Source organism: Tauraco erythrolophus, chromosome 13 (genome assembly GCF_009769465.1).
Source record: "Tauraco erythrolophus isolate bTauEry1 chromosome 13, bTauEry1.pri, whole genome shotgun sequence".
NCBI lineage: Eukaryota > Metazoa > Chordata > Aves > Musophagiformes > Musophagidae > Tauraco > Tauraco erythrolophus.
In genome coordinates this window covers 332,307-358,496 of record NC_141477.1, presented here as the reverse complement: position 1 = coordinate 358,496, position 26,190 = coordinate 332,307, and the positions used below count along the sequence as shown (strand labels likewise).

Here is a 26,190-nt window from a genome sequence, read left to right as displayed (position 1 = left end):
CTCCTTCTTTCCATCTGTCTGTCCTGCAGTCGGCTGTGCCCAAAGACATCAAAGACTGGAAGCTGGACGCAGGCAGAGTTCAGGGTCCCATTTTATCAGACAACAGGGATGCTTATCGCTGCTGAACTTGCCAGGTCTCTCCCTTCCTGGATAATTGTTCAGCCACCAAGCTGGGACAACCAGAATGGGGATTCTGGAACTGAGTTTAGAAAAGCAAGCAAGTTTTTGAACAAGTTTTTATCCTTGCCACGGTCCCAGGGATGTGGCACCATGCACACTCCTGTGCAAGATCCTGCGTTTGTCACTGCTCCCTGTGTCCCTCAGGGAGCGGTGATGATGGGCTGCCTCCAACAGGGATGCTCATGGGGCCATCAACCTCTGCTCAGCCCCACCAGCTCACAGCTGATGCACCTCTTCCTGCTTAGGTAATCGTGGTGAAAAAGGAGTTGGTTAGTTCTCTATCAGTCTGCAGAGCAGCTAGGTCTTTTTTTCAATAATTTTCCATTTCCACATGGCTATGAAGTAGAACAGCTTTCCAGAGGAAGGCCCGTGTTTCAAACACAGTCCTTCCATGTGGGCACCTGCTGGAGGCAAAGGTGTTCTCCAGGGAGGGAAGGTACATGGGCCAAGGTCCCCTCCAGCTCAGGGGGAGCTTTTCCCACCAAGGAGGGAGCTTTTCCCCCTTGCTGGGCAACTGATTTAATTGCCCAGTTTTGGTGCAAGTGTAGGTGTTTGGGTCACTCCAGTTCTGCCTGCGAGTAACTGGTGTGCCTTGTAAGAGCTTGCCTGACCAAGCCCCTCACCCCACACTGGTGGAAAGAACCTCTTTTCTGTGTCCTATACAAAGAACCAGCATCCTGAGCATACTGCCTCTTTCTAAAGCACGTGTCTTTCATGGGAAAACAGAGGGAATTGGGGTTATTAGGAGCAACCGGAGAGGCACCTTCGATGGCTGGAGGTTCTGACGGAGCTCCAGCTGCTGCAGCATTCCCTCAAGGCAGATGGTGACACATGCATGAGGGTGTCAGCCAGTTGTGCTCCTGGCCCTTTAAGCCTTGATCCGAAATGTAATACTTCAGGAATATGATGGTTTAAACAATTTTAGTCAGTGAGTCAGTTCCGGATTATCAGCCTACAGTGGGAGGGCAGTGACTCTCCCTCATAAATTAGCAACCAACAAGCTCTTCCCTTTGATGAATGTTATTTTAAAGATTCATCTCACTCGTTAGCTCCAAGTACACTGCCCCTTAATCACTGCAAAGAACGTTGCGCCCTCCTCCCCCGACGGCTTTATTCCTGGGATGACTAGTTCTGAAAAGAGGGAGAAGGAAACAGAAGAGACATGGTCCCATCAGACGCAGGGGGAAGCAGGTGCCATAGGGAAAGGTCACCTCAAGTGATGGGAGGGATGGGAAGTAGCTTGCAAGGCTTCCAGACCTAATATTAGAAACCAGCTAAATCTATGTCTGTCAAAGTTTTGCCTGCCTTGGGAAAAAGAAGCAGGGAAGGTCCCGTGCCAAAAGGTGAGCGGTCAGAGCCTGGGTAGAGCAGGCTCTGGTTCCCTCACCCGACAGCATCTAACCCATTGCCACACACCCTCTGAGTTTTTATAAGAGCTGTGCTTATTTCCATTGACTGTTGCTGTCTCACCAGTATTTAACTCTTTCAGTACTTAAAGGAGCTCCTCAGTTTGGCCAAGAGTCTGTACCTCTGCTGTTCTCCACAAGCTGCGATTCACCGAGGAGGAATATCCATAAACAGATTGTGACAGTAGATGAAGCTGCTGAGAAGCAAATTCCTTACATGTGGCTTGGATTTCTTACCTCAGTTTCTAGAAACTGAAAGAATCTGTGATAGTCCCTGTTGGGGAGGGAGAAGTAAGCTTGGTGATGCCAGTGAAGAGCCCCTGGGTCTGACCAAGCAGAAAAACACGTCCCAGAAGTATCAGTTCAGTGAATATTTATCCTAATTCGCAAGGCATCATGGAAGGGTGGTGACTGCACCCAGTGCCAAGATGTGATCCAATCTCCTAAGATCTCAGACCAATTTTATTTGTGGTCTAATTCCACTAGTTTCTGTGAAGACATAAAAGGTCTGCCCTTCACATTCAGTATCCTCACAGGGGATGAGGATATGTCCAAAGGGGCTGGTACATTTCTGTACACACACACAGGTATGTCTATAGACACACACACTTGAAAGGCGAAGGGAGCCACGCTCTCCGCCGCTGCGGAACCAGAGACTGATGCTGCCTCGTGCTGGGTTCGGAGCAGGGCAAGGGATTCTCCTCGGCACGAAGGGCTCACGGAGCGATGGGTTCTGCCCGGTCTGGCAGGTGCGAGGCCTTTTCAGGACCGACGCTGCCCAGATGCTCCGTGCCCGTTATGATGCGGTGGCAGAGGAATGCTGACGGCGTGTGCTGACTGCGCTCACAGCATCGTTGCTATTTATTCCTCCCAGGCTGTATGCTGCCCTGACGTGGGCTCAGCTCAGACAAGCTAAAGCATATGCTTTTCTGGAACAGTGTTTTAAACTCTTAACTCTTCCAGGTGAAATCCATCTTTCTGGAAACCCCTTTTTCTGCCTTCCCAGGAGTCTCTCCAAATGTCTCGAACCCATTACTCCTCTACAGAGACCCCCTCCTGTGCTGGAATCTTGTTTGAATATTGGTCGTTTGAGGAGCTGGGCAAGATTTAACAGAGTCACAGTCAGTGCTGGTCTCAAACCTGCCCATTCGCTCAGAAGTTTGAGGACCCCATGGGCAGCACTGCTCCTGGTACTGCTTATTGTTGCCTCAAACCATTAGGATATTTCAAGTTGCTGCTGGAAAATATTTTTCACCTAAGATTTTTTTACTTTAAGAGTGATAGTACTAGTTTGTATTTTAAGCTAAAAAAAAAGATTTTTTTTCATGGCAATTGGCAACTCTGTTTACTGGCCAGATCTGCTGTGAAACTGGTCTTTCTCATAAAACATTTTGAAAGTCTTGTGTGGCTGACAGCTGTCACACTGGCTTCACATACTCTTCTATCCCTTTTATTGCCTTCCTTAACTCACTGTGCCTGAATTATCCCAGGGACTTTCGCAAAACTGGCAAAAAGCCTCCAGCAGAGGAGTGGCAGAAGTACACAGAACAAAAATTGAGCTTTTTGCATCTTAAACACCAGATTTTAAACTGCCCAGCAGCTCAGGGTGCGATGTGCCAGCTGGACATCAGCGACAGCCCGGGTGGAAGAGGGAGCGGGAGGATGATCACAGGGGATCAGGACAAGCTCCTCCTGCGACCGGACCTCTGGCAAAGGTACCAGCTGGTCTGGGGGTTCAGATTGCACCCCCCTCATCTCCAGCCCTGGGCAGGGTAAAGCTACGTTTATTTAGCTGCACAACACCAGTAAGAGCAGCCCAGCAGCACAACGGTTTGAGGATTCTGGGCAAGCAGTGCATACAAGGAGCCTGACACGAACGTGACGGGGCTGGACAGGGAAACGGGGCTCTGCTGCTACGCAGAACCGTGGTGGAAAGGCCAGACAGACACCAGGGTGCTTATCACTTCAGGCAGACACAGACATATCATGGTAATGAAGACAAAAAGTGTTTTAATAGACAGATAGTTGTTATCTTAGGAAAGAACAAGATGATGCAGTTCATCTAAAAAGCTCAGACTACAAAGAAAATTGAACTGACATTTTTACTCACTCACACTAATTACCAGGGTCTTTAGCACATGATGTGAGCTTCCTAGACTGAAAACATCACAAACTGCATGTCATTAGGTACGTCGCTTTGGGAGCTGCTGCCTGAAAGCCCAGTCAGCTTCAGCAAATCAAAGAAAGGCAAAATCATGTTTAATCACAGGGGTGACCAAGTTCACAGTCAGGATTCAGAACAGAAAATGCTAAAATATACACTGAAAAAAGTCTTCCAGGAGAGAAGAGACATTCAGGAGCAATACTTTACTGTTTTTTTTCTGCTCAAAACAAAATTACCACATCAACTTTCAGCCTTAGCAGCAAGCCCCAGGGTGGAAGCCAGCTCTTCTTAGCAGAGAGACCAAGAAGCCAAAGCACACCTCTAATGCCAAGAAGAGGTCCCCCAGAACACACCAGAAACTCCATTCTTGGAGACACAGGGGAAGACAAACAGTCTTTGAATTTCTGTTAGTTGTACCTGGACTTAACACTTCACAGTGCCTGGCTCTAAATCAAGGATGTTTCTGCAAAATACCTTTTGGTACATATTGTGACAAAAGAGACACAGAGGAATTTAGCTTAATAGCTATTCTCTTCAGCTTCTTAAGGCAAACTCATTGTTATCTGTCCTGCCGGGCAGGAGACCAACTCAGGAAATTGGAGAAGAGACATGAAAAAAAAAAAAAAAACCAAAACACAGAATAAACCACATTGTAGCAATGAGCTCACCCTTCTCCAGGAGCTGGATGACAACAGATCTGGCCATCTACTGGGAGGCAAGCAGGGTGCTAAGGAACCAGAGCCGAAGGAGCTGTGGGGAGCCGGCTCCTAGAAATACAGCCTGGGTGATACGGTGATGAGCTGCAGCTTGCTCGGGGGATGCACACAGCCGACACCTGGTGGGGATCACCACCACCGCACCTGGCAGGGTCTGGCAGCCTCCCAGCACCAGCCTCCAGCCACCCCAGACCCCAGCAGTGCTCTCCCGAAGGGTGTCTGCCCGGCTGGTGCTGTGCAGCAGGGACAAGGAGGGGAGGGGGACCCTCTGCCACGTGTCCCATGGACCACAGCACGGTCTGATTCCCCCTGGGAGCATCGCACCTCTTGCTGGCATTAGAGATGCCAAAAGGCAATGGCCAGCCTTGGCCTCGCAGCACCAGTGTTTAATTTTCCTCCATTATCCACAGAAGCTGCTCACCCGGTGCCTCCTCTCCACGAAGACCAGTAAAAACAGGCTCTACCGCTGCTGTTTCACACCCCCCAGCACAGAACGGGCCCCCAGCACAGAACGGGCCAGCAGCGCGTTTTGCAGCACGATCATGGTTGTACATCCCCTCTCCCGTGCCCATCAGCATCCCAGCTGTGGGTGCAAAAGCAGCATCACTGCCCCATACCCGCCACACGGGAGGGTGCTGTGCCCCTCACCCGGGCCGCAGCCCGGGGGCTTTGTTCTCGCTGCCGCACGGGTCCGGCTGAGCCCCGGGGGGACCCTCCTCAGCAGCAGCCCAGCACAGCGGCAGAGCTGCAGCGAAGACACTTATGGCTCCTGCGAGGACAGGGAGACGGGCAGTAAATCCAGGGATCTGGCACGGTCCGAGCCGTGGAAGTGTAGGAAAGAAGCGTTTTCCTAAGAGATGATGTGACGATAGCTGCAGCCAGACAGAAGGCTGCTGGACTGCAGCCCAGGACCAGCCACGATACCACGGGCAGAAAGGGTCCGTGACCACTTTCGTTGCTGTTACATCTCCTGTCTCAGCACCATTCATTCACTCCTATGACAAGGAGGAACATTACTCTACTTTTTTATTGCTCCATAGACTTTTTAAGTTGTCACTTTTTAAATTATTCTCACCAGACTAAGCCAACACCTCCTTTTCTGATTCTTTCTGCATAGCACTACGATCTTAACATCCTTCATTCTGTCAGCTGATGGAAACGAACCTTGCATACATCACCCTTTCCATATAAAAAATACCAAGTCTTGTGATTTTGAGACAAATGTAGAGGACCCAGGAGAAGAGCAGACAAAAGACAGGATGCCCACTCATGAAAAGAAATGGAGAAAAAAGATGGCACATTGTTCAAAAAAGCCTTCAGAGTGGTGACCAAACTCTGGAAGACATGTTAACAAACGGAGAAAAATCTGTGGGATTAATCTGTTTGTTCTAACTTCCCCAGGGAAAGTGTTCTCCAGTCGTGGGCTTCTGTGTGTATTTAGGTGCAGTATTATTGCTAACAAATCATAAGCTGGAAAGGACAGAGGTTATGTCAGAAGAGAAAAACTGACACTGTCGACATTTGGTTCAATGTCACCACAAATTTGTCACCTACTTTGTCCTTTTTGGAAGTGCCCAAAGTTTCAAGTTCAGTGTATCAGTGGTACTTGGCGACTCGGCGCTTTGGCTGACTATTGCAATTTAGCCATCAAGACCTATTTTTAGTGGTATGAATAACCGAGAACTTTTGGAGTGGATCCTGAAATGTCCTGAGACTCAACAAGAATGTGCTAGTGGCACTCAGCGGAGCTCACTTGCAAGTGCTTTATTTGTTCATTTGCACAGTGCCTTTTTATCCCAGTGTTTGTAGTGAGTCACATTTCCTCTGCCCACGGCTTCCTTGTAAAAAGTAGTATAATAATGAGGTACTCTTTTGCTAACTTAGTATTCAGCGTAGGTCCAGGAAGTTAAGCTTTTCTATTGATTGTTTTCTATGGTTGTGAGCACAAAAGCCTCTGCCAAAGCCCTCTCTGACGGGCTGGCTGGTTAAGATCTGTCAGTGAAGTGTTTTGAACACAATTGCTCCACTTCCTTTGCCAACCTGTGCTATCGCTTCTGGGAACTCAGGGCTCAGCGCAGTTATCCAGCTGGGCTGCGTTAGGAGCTCGGGGCCGGGCTACCTTATCTTATGTATTTTAATGTGCTCTCCTAGCTTAGATACAGAGCTCCTCAGCCGTGTGTTATGTCTGAGGCCCAAGAGATCTCTGCCAAGGCAGCCGGCAAAGCTTCAGAACTACAGCACTGGCACCAGCAACGAGTGATTTAAACTGAGGCACATCCCTCAAAAAGGATGGTTGTGGGTTTATCAGGACCTTGAGTTTGTTGAATTGCAGGTGGACTTCCAGGAACATGCACCTGCACGCACAAATAATCGTGTATCAATAACCTCATCTCCTGTCATAGATGCCTAAAATGCTCCTAATAGGTGCCCAAGTTCCTATTGCATTTCTCGAGTCTCAAATTAGATTTTGATATGATTTGTCAAGTTCTCCGAGAAATCCCTCTTCGCTGACACCGCTACAGCACTACCGAGACCCGCGGTGTAACGAGGGCCGCCCGTGCGGTGCCCTCCTCGCCCTTCCAGGCGAGAACTCATCCAAGTTGCCCACAGCAGCCCGAGAACTCACCCAGTTGCCCATCTCGGGTCACGAGTGGGCGGACGGGCCCGTTCCCAGCGCCCGGCGGCTGTTTCGGCTTCTGCGAACCTCGCGCCGCCGCTTGGCCCGGCCCGTGTCGGACCGCGCCGCAGCCGCAGCGCCCCCTGGCGCCCCCGGCGGGGCAGCAGCGGGCCGGGCCCGGGGGGGGGCCCGTCCCGCGGGCTGCGGAGCTCTGGGGAGCTTGGGGGGCTTCGTCCGCCGTTCTGCAGCAGCACACCGGCCCCGCAGCAGCAGCACACCGGCCCCGCAGCAGCAGCACACCGGCCCCGCAGCAGCAGCACACCGGCCCTGCAGCCCCAGCACACCGGCCCCTGCAACAGCAGCACACCGGCCCCGCAGCAGCAGCACACCGGCCTGCAGCAGCAGCACACCGGCCCTGCAGCAGCAGCACACCGGCCCCTGCAGCAGCAGCACACCGGCCCCTGCAGCAGCAGCACACCGGCCCCTGCAGCAGCAGCACACCGCCCTGCAGCAGCAGCACACCGGCCCCGCAGCAGCAGCACACCGGCCCTGCAGCCCCAGCACACCGGCCCCTGCAGCAGCAGCACACCGCCCTGCAGCAGCAGCACACCGGCCCCGCAGCAGCAGCACACCGGCCCCTGCAGCAGCAGCACACGGTAAAGTGCAGCTGTAGAAGTAAAATAAGTGCAATTTGGTAATGCTGAACTTACAAAGAATTACAAGACCTTCAGTAACATCAGGACTTTAGTGGGACACATTCCAGCTGAAAAATAGACTCCGATCTTCCAGGGCTTTGGATTTACAGTGGATGAGAGGCGAGGCATAACGTGGCACATGTTGAGGGCCACCCTCTGCTCTCAGACCTTCCAGGAGTTGGCAGCAGCTCCATCCCCTCCGGGCTCTCCGTCCTGCCCCTCCTCGCGGTGTCTCCGGTTTGATGCTTTCGCATCTTTCACTGCGGTGGCACCCCCAGGAACAGCACCTCCTGGTAAGGGCGGCGGGGTTTGAAGCCATCAGTGGGACAGCTCTACACCAGATTTCTATGAGATGAATGTCAACACAAGTCCCGTTTACTCTTGTCCACTTCTTGTCAGGGCAATATTAAAACCGAAAATGAATTAGGGACAAGGGCCAGCACAGATGCCGCAGATGAGGATTTCCCACTTGCTGAAGCTGAGAATTTTGTTCTCCTAAGCAAAAAAAGAATGACTTCTCCTTTTGTCATGTAAAATATCGAGTCCACTCTTCCTCACCTTACCAGGCACCAATCTGTGTGCAAATAATGGCATGGTGAGAGTTAATGCATTTCTTGTAAAGAAAAAATCATTGACAAGGAGCAATTCTTGAATCTGAGTCAGTGACGAAAAATTCAAAAAACGGACAAAGTCCACAGCAGAAGTAAAGTTGCTATTAGTTTTACCAGCTTAATAATTACACAATTAGCTAATAAATGCTCCACTTGAAAGCTTATCTCCTGCACAATGAGCGCTGGATTATTTAGCAATAGCAATAGTCCTAAACTGAGTCTAAATTTAGGTTACCAGTCTGACGTGTATAGTGACGTGTTTGGGAGGTAGAGCGCCTTACAAGCGACCCTTCGGATCGCTTCTTGTCACAGTGAAAGACAAAATGAGAGGGACCCTCTATAGATGGATGTGTTTCCCCATCCCTCTCACTTACATATACCTCTCTCTCTACGTCTCCCTGTTTTCCAAAATAAAGGCGTTTTGCCCTGATCAGGAGAGCACTGCGATGCTTTGTGCTTTAGTGGCACCGTGAAGTGAACCCGATTAACTGGTGCAGAACTGGTAGCTCAGGATGTGGCTGACCCCCCCCAGCCTGTGCCGCTGCGTCCTGCAGAACGCGAGGACGGCCGCTCCGGCGTTCCCGGCGGTGCCGGGGACAAGACACCGAGCAGACGCCCTGGCTGCGGTGCCAGGTGCTCCGTGCAGATCTGCCTGAAACCAGGGAGGGCTTTCCCTTTGAACTGCAGGATCTTCGAGTCAGGTTACGGAGGAAGGAAAATAAACAGGTTTTGCTGCTTTTAGCTTTTGCTAGAGGAGGAAAGAACATCCATGTGAAGCAATGTCATTTTTAGACTTCTGGGTTTTTTTCAAGTATTATATAGCAAAGAAATAAGGTTGTTTCTGCAGCATTGTGTGGTATGGCACAGACTATTTGCACATAAAAAAGTAAGTTCCATGTTAAAATAAGTTACTTAGAGCCAAACTTGCTTTACGTTTGTCGCACAGAATGATGGGTGTTTTTGTTGTGCTGCATTACAGTATCATTCTTTAGAGACTTATGCTCCTAAAAGTGTATCTTTTAGTTCCAAGTGAAAGAAAAATCATTTTCATGGAACCTCTTAATGCTTTGAACACTAACGGGCTATTTTAATGTAGAATCATAGAATCATAGAATGGTTAGGGTTGGAAGGGACCTCAAAGATCATCTGGTTCCAACCCCCCTGTAGATGTAGGGTGCTCTATATTTGGCATGTTGATTTTTGCAGTAGGTGTGGAGCTGGGAATCAGTGTAGCAACTTCAGTAACCAGACTGCCTGCCTGAGACTTTGGTATTGTACATCCAGCTTTGCTCAAAGAGATCAGGTCTTGCACCATCACACTGCGTGTGTTGTTACCACGCAGCTCCTCCCAAGTAAATATGACTTCATTAAACAGTTTCAGAGAAGTGTGACGGAGACGCAGCGCGTCGGGGAGCACATTTCCTACCCTCTTGCTTGGTGGCAGGTGGGGGAGAGAGCGAGGTCCCCACCGAGGGGAAGGGGACCCGTGAGATGGCTGAGGATCCTGGTAGGAGCACTTGGGAGAAACACACAAGAAATCAGGCTCTGCTTCCGCTCATTTATTGAGGAATAAGGGTCAAACTCAGGTTAGATGTGCCCGTGCTCCTGCTCGGATTGAGGCACCCGGGCGAAGAGCAGTGCTGCCCAGACCAAGGGTTGGCCGCATGGAGCTGCAATGAAACGCACGGGAACGAACGGGCGTTTGCAGTCAGCACACGTCCACGGCGGGCTCCTCATCTGGGTAATCACAGCTCTGCTTTTTACAAAGGGCTTTTCACGCCCAAAGATCTCAAAACACACGCAGGCATAAGTTCTGGTCATGGTTTTGAGACTGTCAGGAGCAGCAGTCTATGCTTTCTTGTTAATCCTCTTGTAAGAGGGAACATCTCCGTTTCAAAACCTAAAAGGTACACAAAACCCACAGGAGAGAGAGGGTCCTAAACCAGATATTTTATTTGGCTGCTATCAGCCCCCAAAAAACATTGGTGAATCAAATCTTGTTGTGTTACAACCACACAGAAATTTTAACAGAGCTCATATTAAAGCAGGAGCATCCAGCGGAAGGTTGCATGTAATGATGATGCAGTTTGCCAGACTTTTATGAAAACGTGAGCTTTTGACAATCACCTCAAGGAAACAATATTTTTTTAAGGCAGCTCAACACTGCCAGACTGCAGATCCTTACTGGAGCAAGCGCTGTAGTGCAAGGGCTAGCACGGGATGTGCAGTCAGGAAAAGAACGGCAGTTTTCCATCAGGGAGCAAACTGTCCCTTAGAGGAGCTTTGCCGGGCAAGGGATGTCCCTGCACGGGCAGAGGGGGTCTGACCGCGGTGGGCACCGCGCACCCCTCGGTGCCCAGGCCGAGGGCAGCCAGCCCCAGCTTGCTGTCTGGCTAAAAGGGTGAGTAGTAAGAACAGACCGTTTGTTTTATTTGTTCCAGAGTAACGAGTTCTATCAGTTCTCAGGAGTGTGTTGGGATATACATACAAACTGCGTTGTTCAATTTCGTTGTATTTTTCCAGTGTAAAAAGAACATTTGAATGAGAAGCCCTTTCATTAAATCACTCATCTTAACAATGTTGTGTTTGGGTTTGCGGTTTGTTTGTTTTTTAACAAGAGACATCTTGTTTATAGAAACCCTCCAGACAGTTACATTATGGAAATGCCATTGGCAGTGGCATGAATTCCAAGTTTTCCAGATAGTAAAAAACCCAACTCAGTAGTAGTATCAGGTTTATGCTGTTATTTACTTGTAACATCAAATGAAAGACACGATGTCTGCCTCCACGGTGCTCCGTTTCCCTGGAGCGATAGCGCCGGCAATGCCGGGGGGCTTCGCAGCATCTCCAGCCAGGGGAGGTCCCTGGTCCCTGTCTGGGGGCTCTGCCCTCTCCCCCTCCCACCGCGGTCTCAGGAAGCAGCACGGCTGTGTCACACTTCTCTTTCCACAGCTTCGCTCTTTCTTTCTTAGATGCAAATGCAGTCTCAGGTCACACGTCCACGTTTTTGTACCTATCAAAGCGTCTTGATTCCCAAATTTAAATAGTCTTCCGCTCAGATTTGCAGCTGCAGCAAACTGCCAGCCCTCAGTGGAAACGCCAAGCTATGGAAGGGCAATTAGTGGCATTTTGCATAGGAAGGATGAAACTCATTTTTCTTTCACTGCCTTTGGAGGCTAAATCCTCCGCAGTCACAAAGGCCGAGCCAGCACGGAACGGACACAAGTAAGGAAATGGGTTATTCTTTCTGAGGAGGGGAAAAATGTCACTTTGGTGGATTTTCACAGCTGCTAATTTGAAGCTGGCTGCATGCTCCCTCCCGGTATCTCTCACTGCTGATCCAGACCCAGCTCTGCGATGCCGGGGCTGGCTCCCACCGTGACCCGCCGGAGCAGCAGCTGCCCCGCCGGCTGTCCAGGCACCACGCGCCCACGCGCCCAGGAATCTCAGCTATGTCGTGTGTGCCGTGACGGGTGGGGAGCCGCTGCCCCACACGGGCCCAATGCTGCAGAAAGCGCTCCGTCACCAGCAGCGGGAACACCCGTGTCCGGATTGGAGGCCGTTGCTGGAGTGCGCTGTCAGATGCCCGGTTTTATGGAGCGAGAGAGCGGGCAAAGCTTCACAGATGAGCTCTCTGATCTAGTGCCAGCTTTTCCTTCTCCTGCCTTTTGGCTTTACCGCAGGTCTGTTCCTGGCACTTGGGGTTACCACGCGGGCTCCTCCGCGGGCGACGCGGGGTACCTGGCGCAGCAGCTGCCGGGCAGTTGTCGCTGCTGCCCGGCGGGTGAACCCCAGGACAGACGGACAGACTGACGCGCCGCAAAGGACACAGTTCTTGAGGGCTGGTAAAAAATAAAATATGACTGAAACTGAAAATAATTTAGAGTTTACTCTAAAGAGATGCCAATTAACAATGTCAAAACATGGCAATATACAGTTTTCTTAGGAAACAGAATGATGCGAGACATTCTTGAGCGAAAGCCCAGAGACTATAATGAAGACCTACATATATCAGACTTTCTTGAAAGTCGTTTTACAGCGACTACCGGCAACCCTCACGGAACAAAACAAGCCGCTGAGAAGCACGCTTGCCAAAACGGAGCGAGCTTTGGCCAGGCTGCGTCCGAGCTGCATCCCGCTGTGGCTTTTGAGACGTTTCTCCCTCGGCCGGCGGCGCGGCCGTCTGCGGTGTGGGAACGCGCCCGGGTGGCAGCGAGGCAGTGGGCAGAGCCGCGGGGCTCGAACAGCAGAGCAGGAGGCTGAGATGTGCTGGGTGTGAGCATGAGCGTGGCTAGAAACATTATCCATCTTGGATAAATTACAGATAAATAAAAAGAAGGAATATGTACAGTGTTTCTATATACATAAACGGCATCCACTTCAAAACAGCGCGCATCAGTCGGGGTGCGTGTAAGGAATGCAGGTTCCCTTATTTGTTCAGGCCATGACAAATTTCGTGTGCTCTTAAAGAAATCTCTTAACTTTTGCAGATCGTTCCAATGAAAAATTCCCTCGATGCCCCTCATTCTAGAGCCGACGTGGGCAGTCCATCCCAGGAGATCTGTGAAACTCTGACTGGACAAGGTCCTGAACAACCCAATCCAACGTGAAATTTAGACTGCTTTGGGCAGAAGGCTGGACTAGATGGTCTCCATCAGTCCTTTCCAACTCCATTTTTCCCGTGATTCTGCAATTACAACACGATGCTGCCTGGCCATCCGATGAAGGGTTTAGCTTTCTGCCACGATGGGCTGCACGCCGGATATGTCTGTCTTTGCAGAGTTCCTCTGGGAGGACGCTCTTGCCTTCTGGCAGGCGCTGCCTCTTTTACAGTGGCAGTTCTCAACCCAGGCGTGCCTGAACGGGGGGGAGATGGACTGCAGAGCGTGACCCTGGGCTGCGCTCCGCCGCCGGCACACGCACAGCAAGGACTTCAACTCGGACCTGAAGCTCTCGTTCAGCCAACAGTAGATGAAGGGGTTGTAGCAAGTGCTGCTCATGGCGAACCAGTGAAAAGCAAAGTACAGAGCATTGCTGCTGTGGATGGCCCTGCAGGAGATCAGCACCACGTAGCAGTTCAGGGGGAACCAGCATACTGCAAACACAATCACCACCACCATCAGCATCTTCAATGTCATCTTCTTTTTGCGTTGATGGGCATAGTATTGCTCCATGGTGAGGTCCCCGATGGCGTTTCTCAGCCAGAGCTTCTTGGCCACCATGGTGTACGTGATGGAGATCACAAGCAAGGGCAGGACGTACAAGAGAACAAAAGTAGTCAAGTCCAAATACTTCCAGAAAAGATCAGCAGGAGGAGGGAAGCTGGGGAGGCAGACCATTCGTATTGTTCTGTTCCTGCAGATCACAGAGAGAAAGAACTGTCAGTTCCACTACCAGATGCACACAACACCTGGAGGACATCTCAGACGTCCTTACAAGTTTTGCTGAAGTTACAAATAGCAGAACTCATTCAGTAATGTGGGCAAGTGCCACTTTCAATGGAAAATTTTGCTTTAAGTTTGACCTTTGGCCCCAGTGAAGGTATTTTAAACACATCTCCAGGAAAAGAAATAAATAATCCGTATTGACAACTGTCCCTCTAATGACAAAGAGCACTTCTCTTCTGTGCCTGCCTCAAATTACAGGGCTGAAAATCTGAGCCAGAATCAACTAACAAACAAGCCTGAAAGCAATTCCATTGATTTGCGTTGTCCTTCCGCGAGAAACACACTGCCTAGTCAAAGAGAAGGAAGACTTGTCTGCTTTGCCATACTTTCTTTTCTAATAACACAGACGGAGAGATGTGTGCCTTAGAATCTAGGGGCTTTGGTTAAGGTGCATATGTCATATAAAAAAAAGACTGTGTAAACGTCTTACCCGATATAAAATCTTGTCAAGGTCTGATAAATGGCGTGAGGCAGTGAGAAGCAGCTGGCCATAACCCAGATGATAATGACGCAAATCCCTCCTTTCACCATGGACATGCGTGGCTTGAGAGGGTGCATGATAACCTGCAGAGAACAACCGTTCCTGAGAATTTACAGCATCTCCGATGGATAAAAACAAGCTGCAAGCTTTAGGAAAAAAGAATGCATCTTTGCTTTATCCATGTCCAGCAGCAAGCGTTGCACGCTGGTCACTGAGCGAGAAGCAAACAGCGCGCGTGCTTTCCGGGACAGCAAGGAATGCCCAGCATGGACATTGAGCGTGGCACAAGTTAAAGGCCAAGAGGCTGTTCTGGCTTCTACTACAGGGAGTGCAAAAAGTCTCCTAATTACTACAGACAAGGCCTCCAATACAGACGGCAGCCACGGTGCTCACAACCTGCGGCATTTGGTGGACTTGCCAGACCGAGTGACAAGATGCTTGAGAACCACAGCTGAATGCCATCTGTGGCCAACGTAGCCCTAACGAGCTGGAAGGCTGGTCTCTGTTGTATTCACAGCCTGCCCCTTGCAGTCCTGGCTGCAGCACGGTGTAGCCCAGGTGTGTTTGCTGCTAAGGAGGGCTACTTCATCCGACAACATCTCGGTCACTCTTTGAGCCTCACGTTGCGGTTCAAAGCCCTGCCGCAGCTCTGCATCTCCCCAGTGTTAAATGGCAGAAAGGAGAGGCTCCTTTTACAGCACTTCGGAGAGTGTAAGGGCTGGAAAAGGCAAGTTGTGCAAGCATTAAATGTCACTGCTGGCCCAGCACCCTGAGCAGAGAAGCGTGCTCAGTGTCACCCATCAGCTTGACTGCAGAGACCGCGATGGGTACGTATCTGCCGAGCTACATGCCCGGTGGATGATTATATTAGGCAATGAAACAATAATTAAAAATAGACCTGTCATGTCATCCAAACGATCTCTTGGCTGATGAAGTCTTTGGTATTTTATGCATGTCTTTTCTAGTCTCATTATAAATACCTACTTAATCAAGCTTCTGCAACTCCCCTGGAGCATCTGTCTGCTCTGGTACCTCTCGGACTAGCAATATTTTTAGAGGCAAGCTTGCTCAGTGACACCTCCTTACTTCTATCTTTATCTCCTTGGGCCATGCTGGCTAATTCCAGCTCTGAGGAACCTACTCCACTGAATTTAAAGGCAGGTATTATGTTTGCCCTTAATTAGACAAACACTTCTTGATACCTAGCCATGCCTTGCAATCAGCCCAGAATCTGCCGATTAAAAGGATTCATTAGCAAAACACTTTGCTTTCAGGAGCTGCAACGCTGCACAGAGAACGGGCAGGCTACCAAACTTTTTGTGTGAAACAGACAGAAACGGATGATCTGTACTCTGGCAGTCACTGTAATTTTCTGACACCAGATGGAGCACATCCCAGATGATCCGAGTGGAATCTGTTATCTTTTTGAGCTTCATCTAGCCGTGTCATTTATCAGGCGAAATTGCTTTTCAGTAACAACTGCTCCTGTGGCTCCAGCATGGCGAGAAGGTCTGCCTGGGAGCACACCTGCCCCGATCTGCTCTCCGGTGCACAGCATTTATCAGCTTAAGCAAAAATTGCAAACTGCATTACAGTTCAAGGAAACCCTTTGGTCTGCACTCTTTGCTTCACCTGTCAGGCTTTCCTGGTTGATATTCGCCAAAAAAGCACCAGGGTGGAGGGAGGAGAGGAGAATTTCTCACCTTGAACTGAACGTGCCAAGACATTTCGCACTACTTCCAGTCTTAGGCATCCCCCCAAAAAATAGGGCCAGCCTGAAAACGGTAAGACTCTTCGTAAGTACGTGCTGAGAGAACACATTGGCTTGCTGGTGTTTGAACTGCAGAATGCATCCCTGCCGTGCTTTAGGGCTGTGCTGCGCAGAACGGCTGAGGTGGGCAGGGACCCCCCGAGACCCTCTGCTCCAGCTCCCCGTGCACAGCAGGGCTGGCTCCAGCGGGCTGCCCCGGGCCGTTCCTGGTTGGGTTTTGAATATCTCCAAGGACAGAGACTCAGCAACCTGTTCCAGTGTTCCATCACCCTCACTGTAAAAAAAAAAACGTGTTTTTTTTTTTTTCCACTGCCACGAAAGCTGGAGTTCTCCCTTCTACTCCTTGATTCCCAAGATGATGCAGTTTCCAGCTACTGGGATTTGAAGGGGGAAAAGCCAGCTATTTAGCACCTTATTTTCTAGCGAGCATAGGGGTGGTGTATATGGCATACCTGGTGCCGATCCAGAGCGATGGCAGCGAGGGTCAGCACGGACACGTGAACGGAGCAGTACTGAACAAACCGGCTTACGTGACACATCAGCTTCCCGAAAACCCACGTGCTGCTGACAAACCGCACCTGAAGAACAGACAAAATTGGACTAAAACAGTGTGCATTATCCAAAGGGTCGCAAATAGGGCTTCCCAGGAATATGGTAATGAAGAAATGCTTTAATATAATTTCCTTATGCTTTGTAGGTGCATTATGCCCAGTTTTTCTGGGGAATCAGTACTATGCAAGAGGCTCTGAAACAAGTGACAGTTATTATACTGTGCAAACAAATCCTCTTGCGTACTGCTCCACGTACGCGCGTCCGCGTGTGCACACGTAACACGGTCCTTCTGGAAAACATAGCGCAATCTTAGCTCAACTCCTTGAGGCTCTGCAGGGAAAAAACAGTAGTTTCCCTCCTTAAAGAGAGTTACATGTTTTGAGTTTGTGGATGCTGAAAGTTGCATGGGTTCAAAACTTAGTGAGATAAATTAATGGAAGAAAAAAATCATTGAGGGCATTGAAGTAGGGAAACAAGACCTGTGAGTCAGGGTCTGCCTGTCTGTGGAGCATCCCTGCCTGCCTGCCCTGCGTCCGTGCTCCTCCTGGGCTCTGCAGCCACCAGCCACGCTCAGAAACCGGACAGGGAGCTGATGGCAGGGTCTTGCAGGGGCATTTACTGCCTCCTTGGGACGGCAGTGCCACAGCAGCATGGCATTCCTTACGAGTTCCCGGAGAGGTGTTGCTTGTTGCAGCTTTTCTGCAGCAGAGGTTATTGCGAGTAACAGCTGCCGTCCCCCTCCCTCGTTATTCCTGACGGCGCAATATTTGTTTCAAATTAATGTAACTCACTCTGGGAGCAGATTAAGCTCATTTGAAATAAAGCACATTTACTACAACACATCTGTCCACGCAGAGAATTAGTCAAGACTAGCTAATCAGTTTTCAATTAATCTAATTAATTGCCCTATAGAGACAACTCGAGCACTAACGAGACTGTCAACAAAAGCGTAGCAATGTGCTGTTTCTTTGAAGTTGATGTAAAGCTGTTTCCTAAGAGGGATTAGTTATTTAATTACTCGTGCCTAACACGTGACTGCAGTCGTGCAAACACACGAGCGGGCACTATCCTTCCCCTGAACAGATGATGGGGTGCAAACCCCACCAGCTCGAGGCAGAGAAATCCCACCACAGAAACAGAATTTAAGAAAAGATAAATTCAAACTGGCAATTCGGGAACTGCTTTTGGAAGGCAGAAGAACGCTTTGGACAGTGCACGGCTGCAGCGCGTCCAGGAGGCAAAAGCAGAGCGGGGAGAGCCGAAAAGAAGCGCTGGCCCGTTCGGTACACGCGTACCCGGCTCTGACAGGCACACGCAGGCACTGGCAAACCCAGACAAGGCAGATGCTCACCAGCGTGAAGGGAGTGTTGAGAATGGTGATCATCACGTCGGCAACGGCCAGGTTGACGATGAAGAGGCTGGTGGCTGAGTGCATCCTCTTGTTCTTGATCACCACGTGGCACACCAGGGTGTTGCCAAAGAGCGAGATGCAGATGATCACGGAGTAGGCTACTATCAGCAGCGCCTTCACCGTCCGGCTCTGCGACTCGCCCTCGTACTTGGTCCCACTGTCAAAGTCCCCCAGGTCCTCCAGATCCAAATCGCTGTGGAAGAAGGATTGGTTCGGGAAGCCGTACAGCGCAGAGAAGAAGTTAGTCGTGTTGTGATTCTCTACTCTCCAGAAGGGCTTGGAGATGTACTGCAAAGGGAACCAGGCGTGCCTGCGCATGGCTCGGGGAGCGCAGCTCCCGCGCTGCCGTGTCCCGGGGCAGGCTGCGCGTCCCTCCCGGCAGGTCAGGTGCTGCCTGCGGCGGCTGCAGGAGGGAACATGCACATTTGCATTTTAAAAATCTGCCCCGTGGTCACAAACTACATAAAAGAGTTGATAAACGGGTCCTTCCTCCCATGCTGATCACGCGTGAGCTTTGCTCCAGGGACTCTCCAGCTGCTGTTCCATTTCAGTCCCGTACATCCCATACACAGAAGCTGATTCAGGCGCTGAAATACCAGAGATCCCCAAACGCTGCCTCTCTGCACCCAGGAAGAAATCGTAATGAATATTTCCTTTTGGGCACTGTTCTACTTCTCTCCCATTTTCTCCTCGGAAACATGCTTTACTGGTTTTCCACACGGTCCCTCATTCGTCAGGTCTCTGATTCCCAAGAGTTTTCAGAGCCTGTCAGCATCAAAAAAGCAAGGGCTGCCTCCCCCTTCTCCTCCCATCCTCAAAGCCTCTCCGAGCCGCCCGCCAGAGCAGCTGTGCTCGGAGGCTGAGCGGTCTCTGCCTTCCCCGCTGCATCCCGCCTGCGGACGACACGCCGCCCGCGCAGCAGCCAATAGTCTGGCTCTGCCGACTCCATCCCGAGGGGTACCGCGAGCCCACGCGCAGGCAGTGGGAGAGTCTGACGCGCAGATGGAGCAGAGAGAGAGTAGATGTGCCCTGGCGTTCCCTGCTGCCCTCGTCTCCTCCTCCTCTCGGTACTTGGCACAACGGCCACCTGGGGGGAAGCATCTCTCCCAGTCTGTAGCATCCTTCTTTCTCCCTCGTGGAGTTTGTGCAGGCAGAGAACAGCTGAGCATCTCTGCCTCCAGCGAGCTCCTGGCTTTGTGCCTGGACCCATCCCCTTCCCGCTCTGCCGTGGTGCGGATAACAGTGTCAAAAGTGAAACGCAACCTGAAAAGGAGAGCAGAAGTTTGAGGGTGCTGCTGGGCGCCCAGGGACACCGCTGCCGCAGCTCAGCCCTCCATGCACTGAGCAGAAGGTGGGGGAGAGCAGGAGCGAAGGGCAACACGGGGGGAAATCCCTTCTCTTCCTCTCCCCTTCCTTTGCGGACACGGCCATTTGCAGAGCACCTGGCTCCAAGCTCGGAACCCCCCAGGCAGGAGCCTTCCAGACCCGCCTGCCCGCAGTGGTGCGCACCCGTGGTGGGGTGGGGGGCAGCAGGGGCTGGTGGGGGGCAGCGGGGAACGAATCGACTCGGTCAGGATTTGTTACGGAGACCGGTAAATCATGGACACATCGCTTACAGCCGCCCAGGTGTCGGGCCGTGGCGCACACAGGAGCAAAAGCAAAGCCCTCGCTGCCGAAGGAGGAACGGCAGCCGTTCCCTGCACGCATCCTCTGGAGACACAGGCTATGAGGAATCGCTGCTGATGACGGCTCGGTGGTGGATGTCACCATATGTACGTATATCTGTATATACGTACACACGTAGGCGCGCACCGTCTGACACGTGTGGCGGGTGCCGGTGCGGCGGAGAGCCCACGCTGACCATCCCCGGGGTGGGCGAGGACCCACGAGTGTGCCAGCAGTGGCGTCGCAGAGGCGGCGGAGACGCGCAGGGCTCCATCCCGCAGCTCCCGCGCCGCGCGGCGGCGACGGACACGCTCGTTTGCCGGCGTTCCCTCGCGCTGCGTCGGGCGGTGAAGGACGACGGCAGAAGCGCTGAGCCGCTCACGCACAAACGCGATGGCAGCGAGACGCCCCGTGTGCCTGAGGCACCTCTTCTCGTGCCACCGTGTTCTTTGCAGAGCCAATTTATTCTGCCAGAGGTTCGCACACTTCAGCGATCACACGCTGTTTTTCTGCGGTTATTATCCACTTACAAACACTCCGAGCTCGGCGAGCAGAATTCAGTGCTCGTCGCGCATCATACCTGCACGTTCGCACCGGCTTCCCTGAGTCAGGCGGAGAACGGGAGGGAGAAATGGGCTTTTCAAACGCATCCGTTCGAATTGCACAGAGCCAACCTTGGCCTCTGTAGAAGATTTTTGGCTTTCTTGTTTTGATACTACTTGAGTCACAAATTTTTGGAACTATTCATGAGATTACTTAGCATTTTCATTTTTGGTGCTTTAAATGTCAAATTGCTGAAATTTTGACTGAGGTGAAAATTCATTTTCTGAGTAGGTTTAATGTAGAATAAGTGTTGCTGAGGGCCACAGAAATCAGCGCTGTACCATAAAAATTCAGATCCTTTTTGGTCAGTAGTCTAGCCAATCTAAATACCAAAGCATCAAAGCACTTTGAAATATCAAAGACATACACTTGATTGGAGTTTGACAGGTAAAATAAGGAAAGGTCTGCCCTTCTCAGTTAAATTTTCCCAGCACGATCACCAGACACTGGTCGCACGACTCACATCGTGAGCACGTGGAACCTGACTCAATTCTTATCCCTGAATTGTAAATCCACCTGGGAGTTGACATGAGCTTTTTTTTTAATACAAACTCACCTCTCACCAGCACAGCAGACTGGTCTGGCGGGAGAGCCGCTGGGTCTGGATCTGTCAGCTCTGAGCGATCTCCTCCCGCTTGGGAACACTAAATCACCAGATCCCGAACATCCTCAGGTCATTGCTGCGGTGCGTTTTCAGGCAGCGTTCCTCTTGCTCTTCACCTGTCCCACTCGGGGGAGTCTCTCACGACCTGAGACACGGGACAGCGCGATTCATCGGACAGAAGCACGGACTCGTGGCCTTTGCTCAGGGAGGCCGAGGCGGCTGGTCGGGATGAGCGGCTGGACTTTGTGGCTTCACGGTGCCCACTCGTCTGCAGGGACTTTTTCCTGTCTGACAAAGATAAGGCAGATAATTCAGCAGTCAGCTTCATCGTACAGTGTGTAAAAGTGTCCGGGGCCAAGGCTGCTCACTCTTGCACATTAATTTAAGCTACTTTTAAAGAAATGACTTCTAAAGACATGATTCAAATTCATCACTGGACAGTACTTAACGATGAGCCCAATCGTAATAGTAATGGAGTCTTTCTTCCCAGGCTGTTACTAATCTTCGTAGGAATACATATGAAAATGCTCGTCCCTGCCTGCTCCTGTGAAGACGGGAAGAAAATGCTTTCATTACTGGAGCATTCAGCTTGCAAAGCCGAATAAAATTGTCCCTGCAGATTATTATATTTCATATTTATGAGGTATGTAAAGACCTCAGAAGAGGGCATAAGAGAAATACTGAGAATACGAGGCCATTACATTAAACATTTTCCTAATGCAAAAGTTCCCATCACGCTCCGAAGGTGCATTTTTTGGCTTCTTGTCTGCGTCTCTGTCCGTCCTCCCCCGAGCCCCATTGCTGGTGCCGGGCGCAGGGCTTCCGCGCCAGCGGGGAAAGGTCACCAGAGCTGCTCGAGAACCAGTGCTGCTCTGAAGCTGCTCCCACCTTTGAGCCTTTTCTGCGTCAGAACACGCGAAGGAGACAAGGGAGCAGCAAAACGGTGGTGCCCCTGCCAGCATCCTCTCTCCTCCCGGCCAGGACCGGGGCACTGTGCCACGGGAAGGAGGGAGGGAGCACACAGACTATGGCAAAACACAAAACGAGGTCTTCTGGTGCAGTAATGAGATTTCTGGCTTGAAAAAGAAAATGTCTTTGCTTTGCCATTCAGAACTGAAAGCAGCTGGAGTAGATGGGAAGTTTCAGTGTTTGAGCCGTGTCCAGAGGGAGGAAATTCAACAGCTAAAATTCCCAAGTCTAAATGAGAAAAAATTAATTCAATGCGCCTGTTGCATCAGGCAGCTTTTTGAAAGATTCCTTTTCACCAGAGAGGCTAACAGTTCACACTGTTCTGTTTTAAATACAGTCTTGCTAAATAAGAGGAACAATGAGAGCTACATATCAACCCCGAGATCTTTCCCTTTCACTCCAAGGGTGAGTCACAAGTGAGAGTTTGGACAGGCCTTGAAAATGATGATCTGGGAACTTTTTCTTTTTTTAGCTTTGCTGTAATGCCCTGAGGACACCGTGTTCCTCTCCACGTGCGATGGCCGGTGCTGCTTTTCTGACTTGGAAAACGTGGGACCAACAGGCACAGAAGTCTCACGGAACGTTCCATGGAGTTGGCAGTAAGACTCCATCGACAAGCCATGTTTAGCCATAACGGAGGGAACACCCAGTAATGAATTACATAAAGCGGCTCTAATTCAAGCAGATGCCAACAGCTCAAAGTCATGGATACATCCAATCCTGGGGCTGTTTGCTGCGCCGAACAGCGCAACGTCCCCACAACAGCACAGCCCGGGGCAGACTGCGTTGGCAGACGGGGAACGGCAGGTGAGAGCAGCCAAGTCGCGGCGTCCCCGGGCAGTGCCCGGTGTCCCACCGAGAGCCGCACCGTCTCACCTGCCCTTGCCCGGAGCAGCCCCGCCAGCGTGGCAGCAACCACAACTTTTCCATGCAGTACAGCACGGTTTGGCTGCCGGGAGGAAAAGATCCGCTCAGCACGTGGCACCACCAGCGTTACCAGAGCGTTCCTTCACCCCCACCATTCCCCTCTCAGTATGTGAGAGTCACTGCGGGTATAATGCAGCTTTTACAAAATGTTTTAATTTACTGACACCAGGCTTTTAGGTAAAATCATAAAATTTGCCACTCTGAAATAATAACAGCTGCTGACATTTGCATTAGAAACATTCCCTGACAACTAATTCCTTCTATATCTGCTTGATGGCAATAAAACTGATGGGTGTTTGTACAGATGCAGGTTTAGGGAGTCTAGTAAGTCCACAGCTTGATCGTTGCATTGCGCACACTTAAATGATTCGGTGCAGCCCAAAAACGGGAGCCCCTTCTACTAAACACAGCATCTCTCTTGTCAAAGTGATTCATTCCAGACCCAAACAGGATCCCTCCAGGTCTGACCTGCAAATGATTGCACGTCCTACCTGACATCTGCCCATCTGTCTCAGTGTCCAATTAATGCCGCGTTTAACGATGCGGACACTGAGCTAAAGCTCTTCAATCATTTTGCATCAGCCCAGGGAGCTGCTGGCAGCGTCTCTGGCTGTCAGGGCTGCCCGGGGCGGTCTGGAGCGGGATGCTGTGCAGGAGATGGGCTCCAACCCGCAGAGCCCACCCTTGCCAGGAAAAGGAACCCGCTCGGACAAGGGCAGCCTAAGTAGTAACGTCAGAAAACCTGCGGAGAGGGGCTCTCAAGGAGGGGAAGGGAGCTGAGAGAGAGTTGGAGCTTCGGGGCTGCAGTTGCCGGTGGTAACGTACCGTCACCCGCTGCAGCATCACAGCCGACACCGCCGAGCATCAAACAAGTGTCGCAGAGCGAGCGGCTTTGCTCCGCGACCTCAGCAACCCGCAGGAAATAACCCCCCACGCACCGGGACGGCAGCGCCTGACAGTATTTCTTCTCTGTTTCAGATCCTTTCGGCCCCCACTCTCAGAGCAAAAGGTGTAAGTCGTTTTTACTAATTCTCCCTTAATTACACTGAAATAAACGACTGTGGTTCTGTCCTCCCACTTCCCTTCCTGTGTGCTCAGGGTCACTCCGCCACCTCCAGCACAACCTGGCACAACACGAGGAGCTCAGACGCAGGGACAGTCCTTGGGCATTGGCACAACTCAAGGTTTGGGTCTCTGCAAAATCAAGGAAAATTATTTAAAACTGTTGAGCCGTTTGAGCCTCCGTGCACTTAGTCATTCCAGAGAAAACCACACTAATTACTTTCAGGTCCTCCTTGAAGTGCAGTGATTTCTTTTTGGTGGAATGGATTGCCCTGAGGAAAACAGGCACTATATAGTTTCAATAGCTTTTTCTTTTTTCTCTCCACAGATAAAAAAATTCCTCTTTGTGCAGAAAAACATGAAAGAAAGGTGCTGGGCAGCCTGTCTATCTGCCAAGGTACTTAATTAAATCTCCCTGAAATAGTACTTTTATTCTCACAGCTTTCCTGGGAGGCAGTGAAATACAATTCCCATTTTGCAGACAGAGGAAAGGGACGGATGATGAGACAACTTGGGCGACATCACCCAGGACGCTGACGCTCAAGTTAGGAGCTGAAAACGACAGCTCTGGGCACGCTGGACTGGCCTTCCCATGGCGAACACTGACACGTGAGCATCCTGTGAAAACACTCACGGTGAGTGGCGAGGAACTACGTGACCTCGTGATCCAAATGCCGTGTTATTGTGGGCCAGGTTTTGCAAACGTAACTAAAAGGAGCCACGCACAGCACCCTGTGTGTTTGTCCTGAAACATCCAGTTCCACAGCCTGGAACTGGTGCAAATCTTTCTAACATTTTGTGCTGAGAGCATTTGAGTACGTTTGCTGCTTTCTTTTTGCAACAGCAATTCAATTCAGCACAATCCTTCATCTTTTAAGAGGAGCATGACCCTTTGCCACCCAAGCCTCTCTGCGAGCGGGTTCCCTGCGGGCCATCGGAGCTGGACCACGGCTGCTCTCCCTCCTCCAAGCGAGACAGGACCCACCAGCCACCGTCCATCTCGGCTGCTTCCAGCCTTCCTCATCTCAGCAGGACTGTACGTGACAAAGTCTCTCCGTTGTTCACACCAGCTCACTCATTCCAGGGTCTCCGGAGAAGGCGATGTGTCTAAGTTATCACGTTTTATTGCCAAAGCAGCACTTCTGCACCAGATGTGCAGCACCATTTCTGAGAGGGGACTCGGCTCCGAGGGAGCCCCTTCTGCTCCTTTCCTAGAGAGCGACCTCGATCGGACGCAGGGCCCTTGCCAGGAGAGGGACAACTTCCCAAATTAAGAGCAGGAGTCAGCTCCGGCCAGTCACCTTTAGAAAGCTTGGTACAAATGTACCTGACAGCTTTTCCGTGACTTCTCCAACGTATCTGCAATTATTTCTAATTCGGTGTGCCTGACACACAGCAGAGACCCGCTGTAGCACATCCAGGTCATCCACAGCAACACGCTCAAGTGGATTGTAGTCACATAATTCTAAGCAGTGAGAAAGTACAAAATCACACTCTAAAATTTCATGTTATTTCCCCTTCCCTGTGACTATCAAATGGCTGTAAAGTAAAAACAAGGCAGAGTAACCAGGATATGCTATCAGTTCAGGATACGAAATTTGACTTACCCTAACCCCGAAGATTTGCTCTTGACAAGGAAGATTTGACCAATATAGTGGAGACGAGACATCCTGAGGAGGCAATCATCAGCAATGCTGATTGTAGTCCATCAGGAGGTGGAAATGAGCACTGCCAGGTTCAGGTAATGTGTTTTTTTTCCCTTTGCAGAGGATTCAATACCAGGAGAAAAAGCCAGTGGGGCTGTTTTGGAGCCAAGTCCCATTGGCAGACGTGGGGGAGTTGCTGTGGAAGCTTCTGTTGTGCCTTTTTTTTTTTTCCTCTCCTTAGTTTGAAAAAAAACCCAAAAAACTCCTCTGGGAGGATGGGAAGATGCACTAGTCCAAAAACTGCTCTGAAGTTTCTGAAATATAACAAAAAACCACGCTAGTCTGATTTTACTAGCAGCTACAAATGTTCAAAAGAGAACCGAGAGCCCTGTTCCTTTCATAAGTGATGCAGAAGATGAAATATTATTTGAAAGGAAAAGTGAAATAAGAAGCCTTGAAACATTTCTGAAGACTCCCTGGAGGCAGGAACGACATGAGCCTTGAAATATACAGTTGCAAAACCCATCTGTGAAAAACAGCTTTCTTTTTCAGAAAGTGTCTGGAGAATAGGTGGTGTTCTGCGGGTTACATCTGCATTCTGAAAGTGCTGGTTTTCCACTGAAAGCCTGAATGGAAAGCCAGGACAAATATAATCAATGCCAA

General features: G+C 50.6%; 1 protein-coding gene across 1 annotated transcript; it reads right to left on the bottom strand.

The window, feature by feature from the left end:
- Nucleotides 1-13,119: 13,119 nt before the first annotated feature.
- Nucleotides 13,120-18,369, bottom strand: LOC104372889 (G protein-coupled receptor 83). The gene is made up of 4 exons (XM_009978675.2): nt 17,992-18,369; nt 16,541-16,666; nt 14,267-14,400; nt 13,120-13,744 (listed from the first exon to the last, which is right to left on the bottom strand). The coding sequence occupies exons 1-4, from the start codon at nt 18,367-18,369 to the stop codon at nt 13,120-13,122; spliced, it is 1,263 nt and encodes a 420-aa protein (XP_009976977.1).
- Between the last annotated feature and the right edge of the window lie 7,821 nt (nt 18,370-26,190).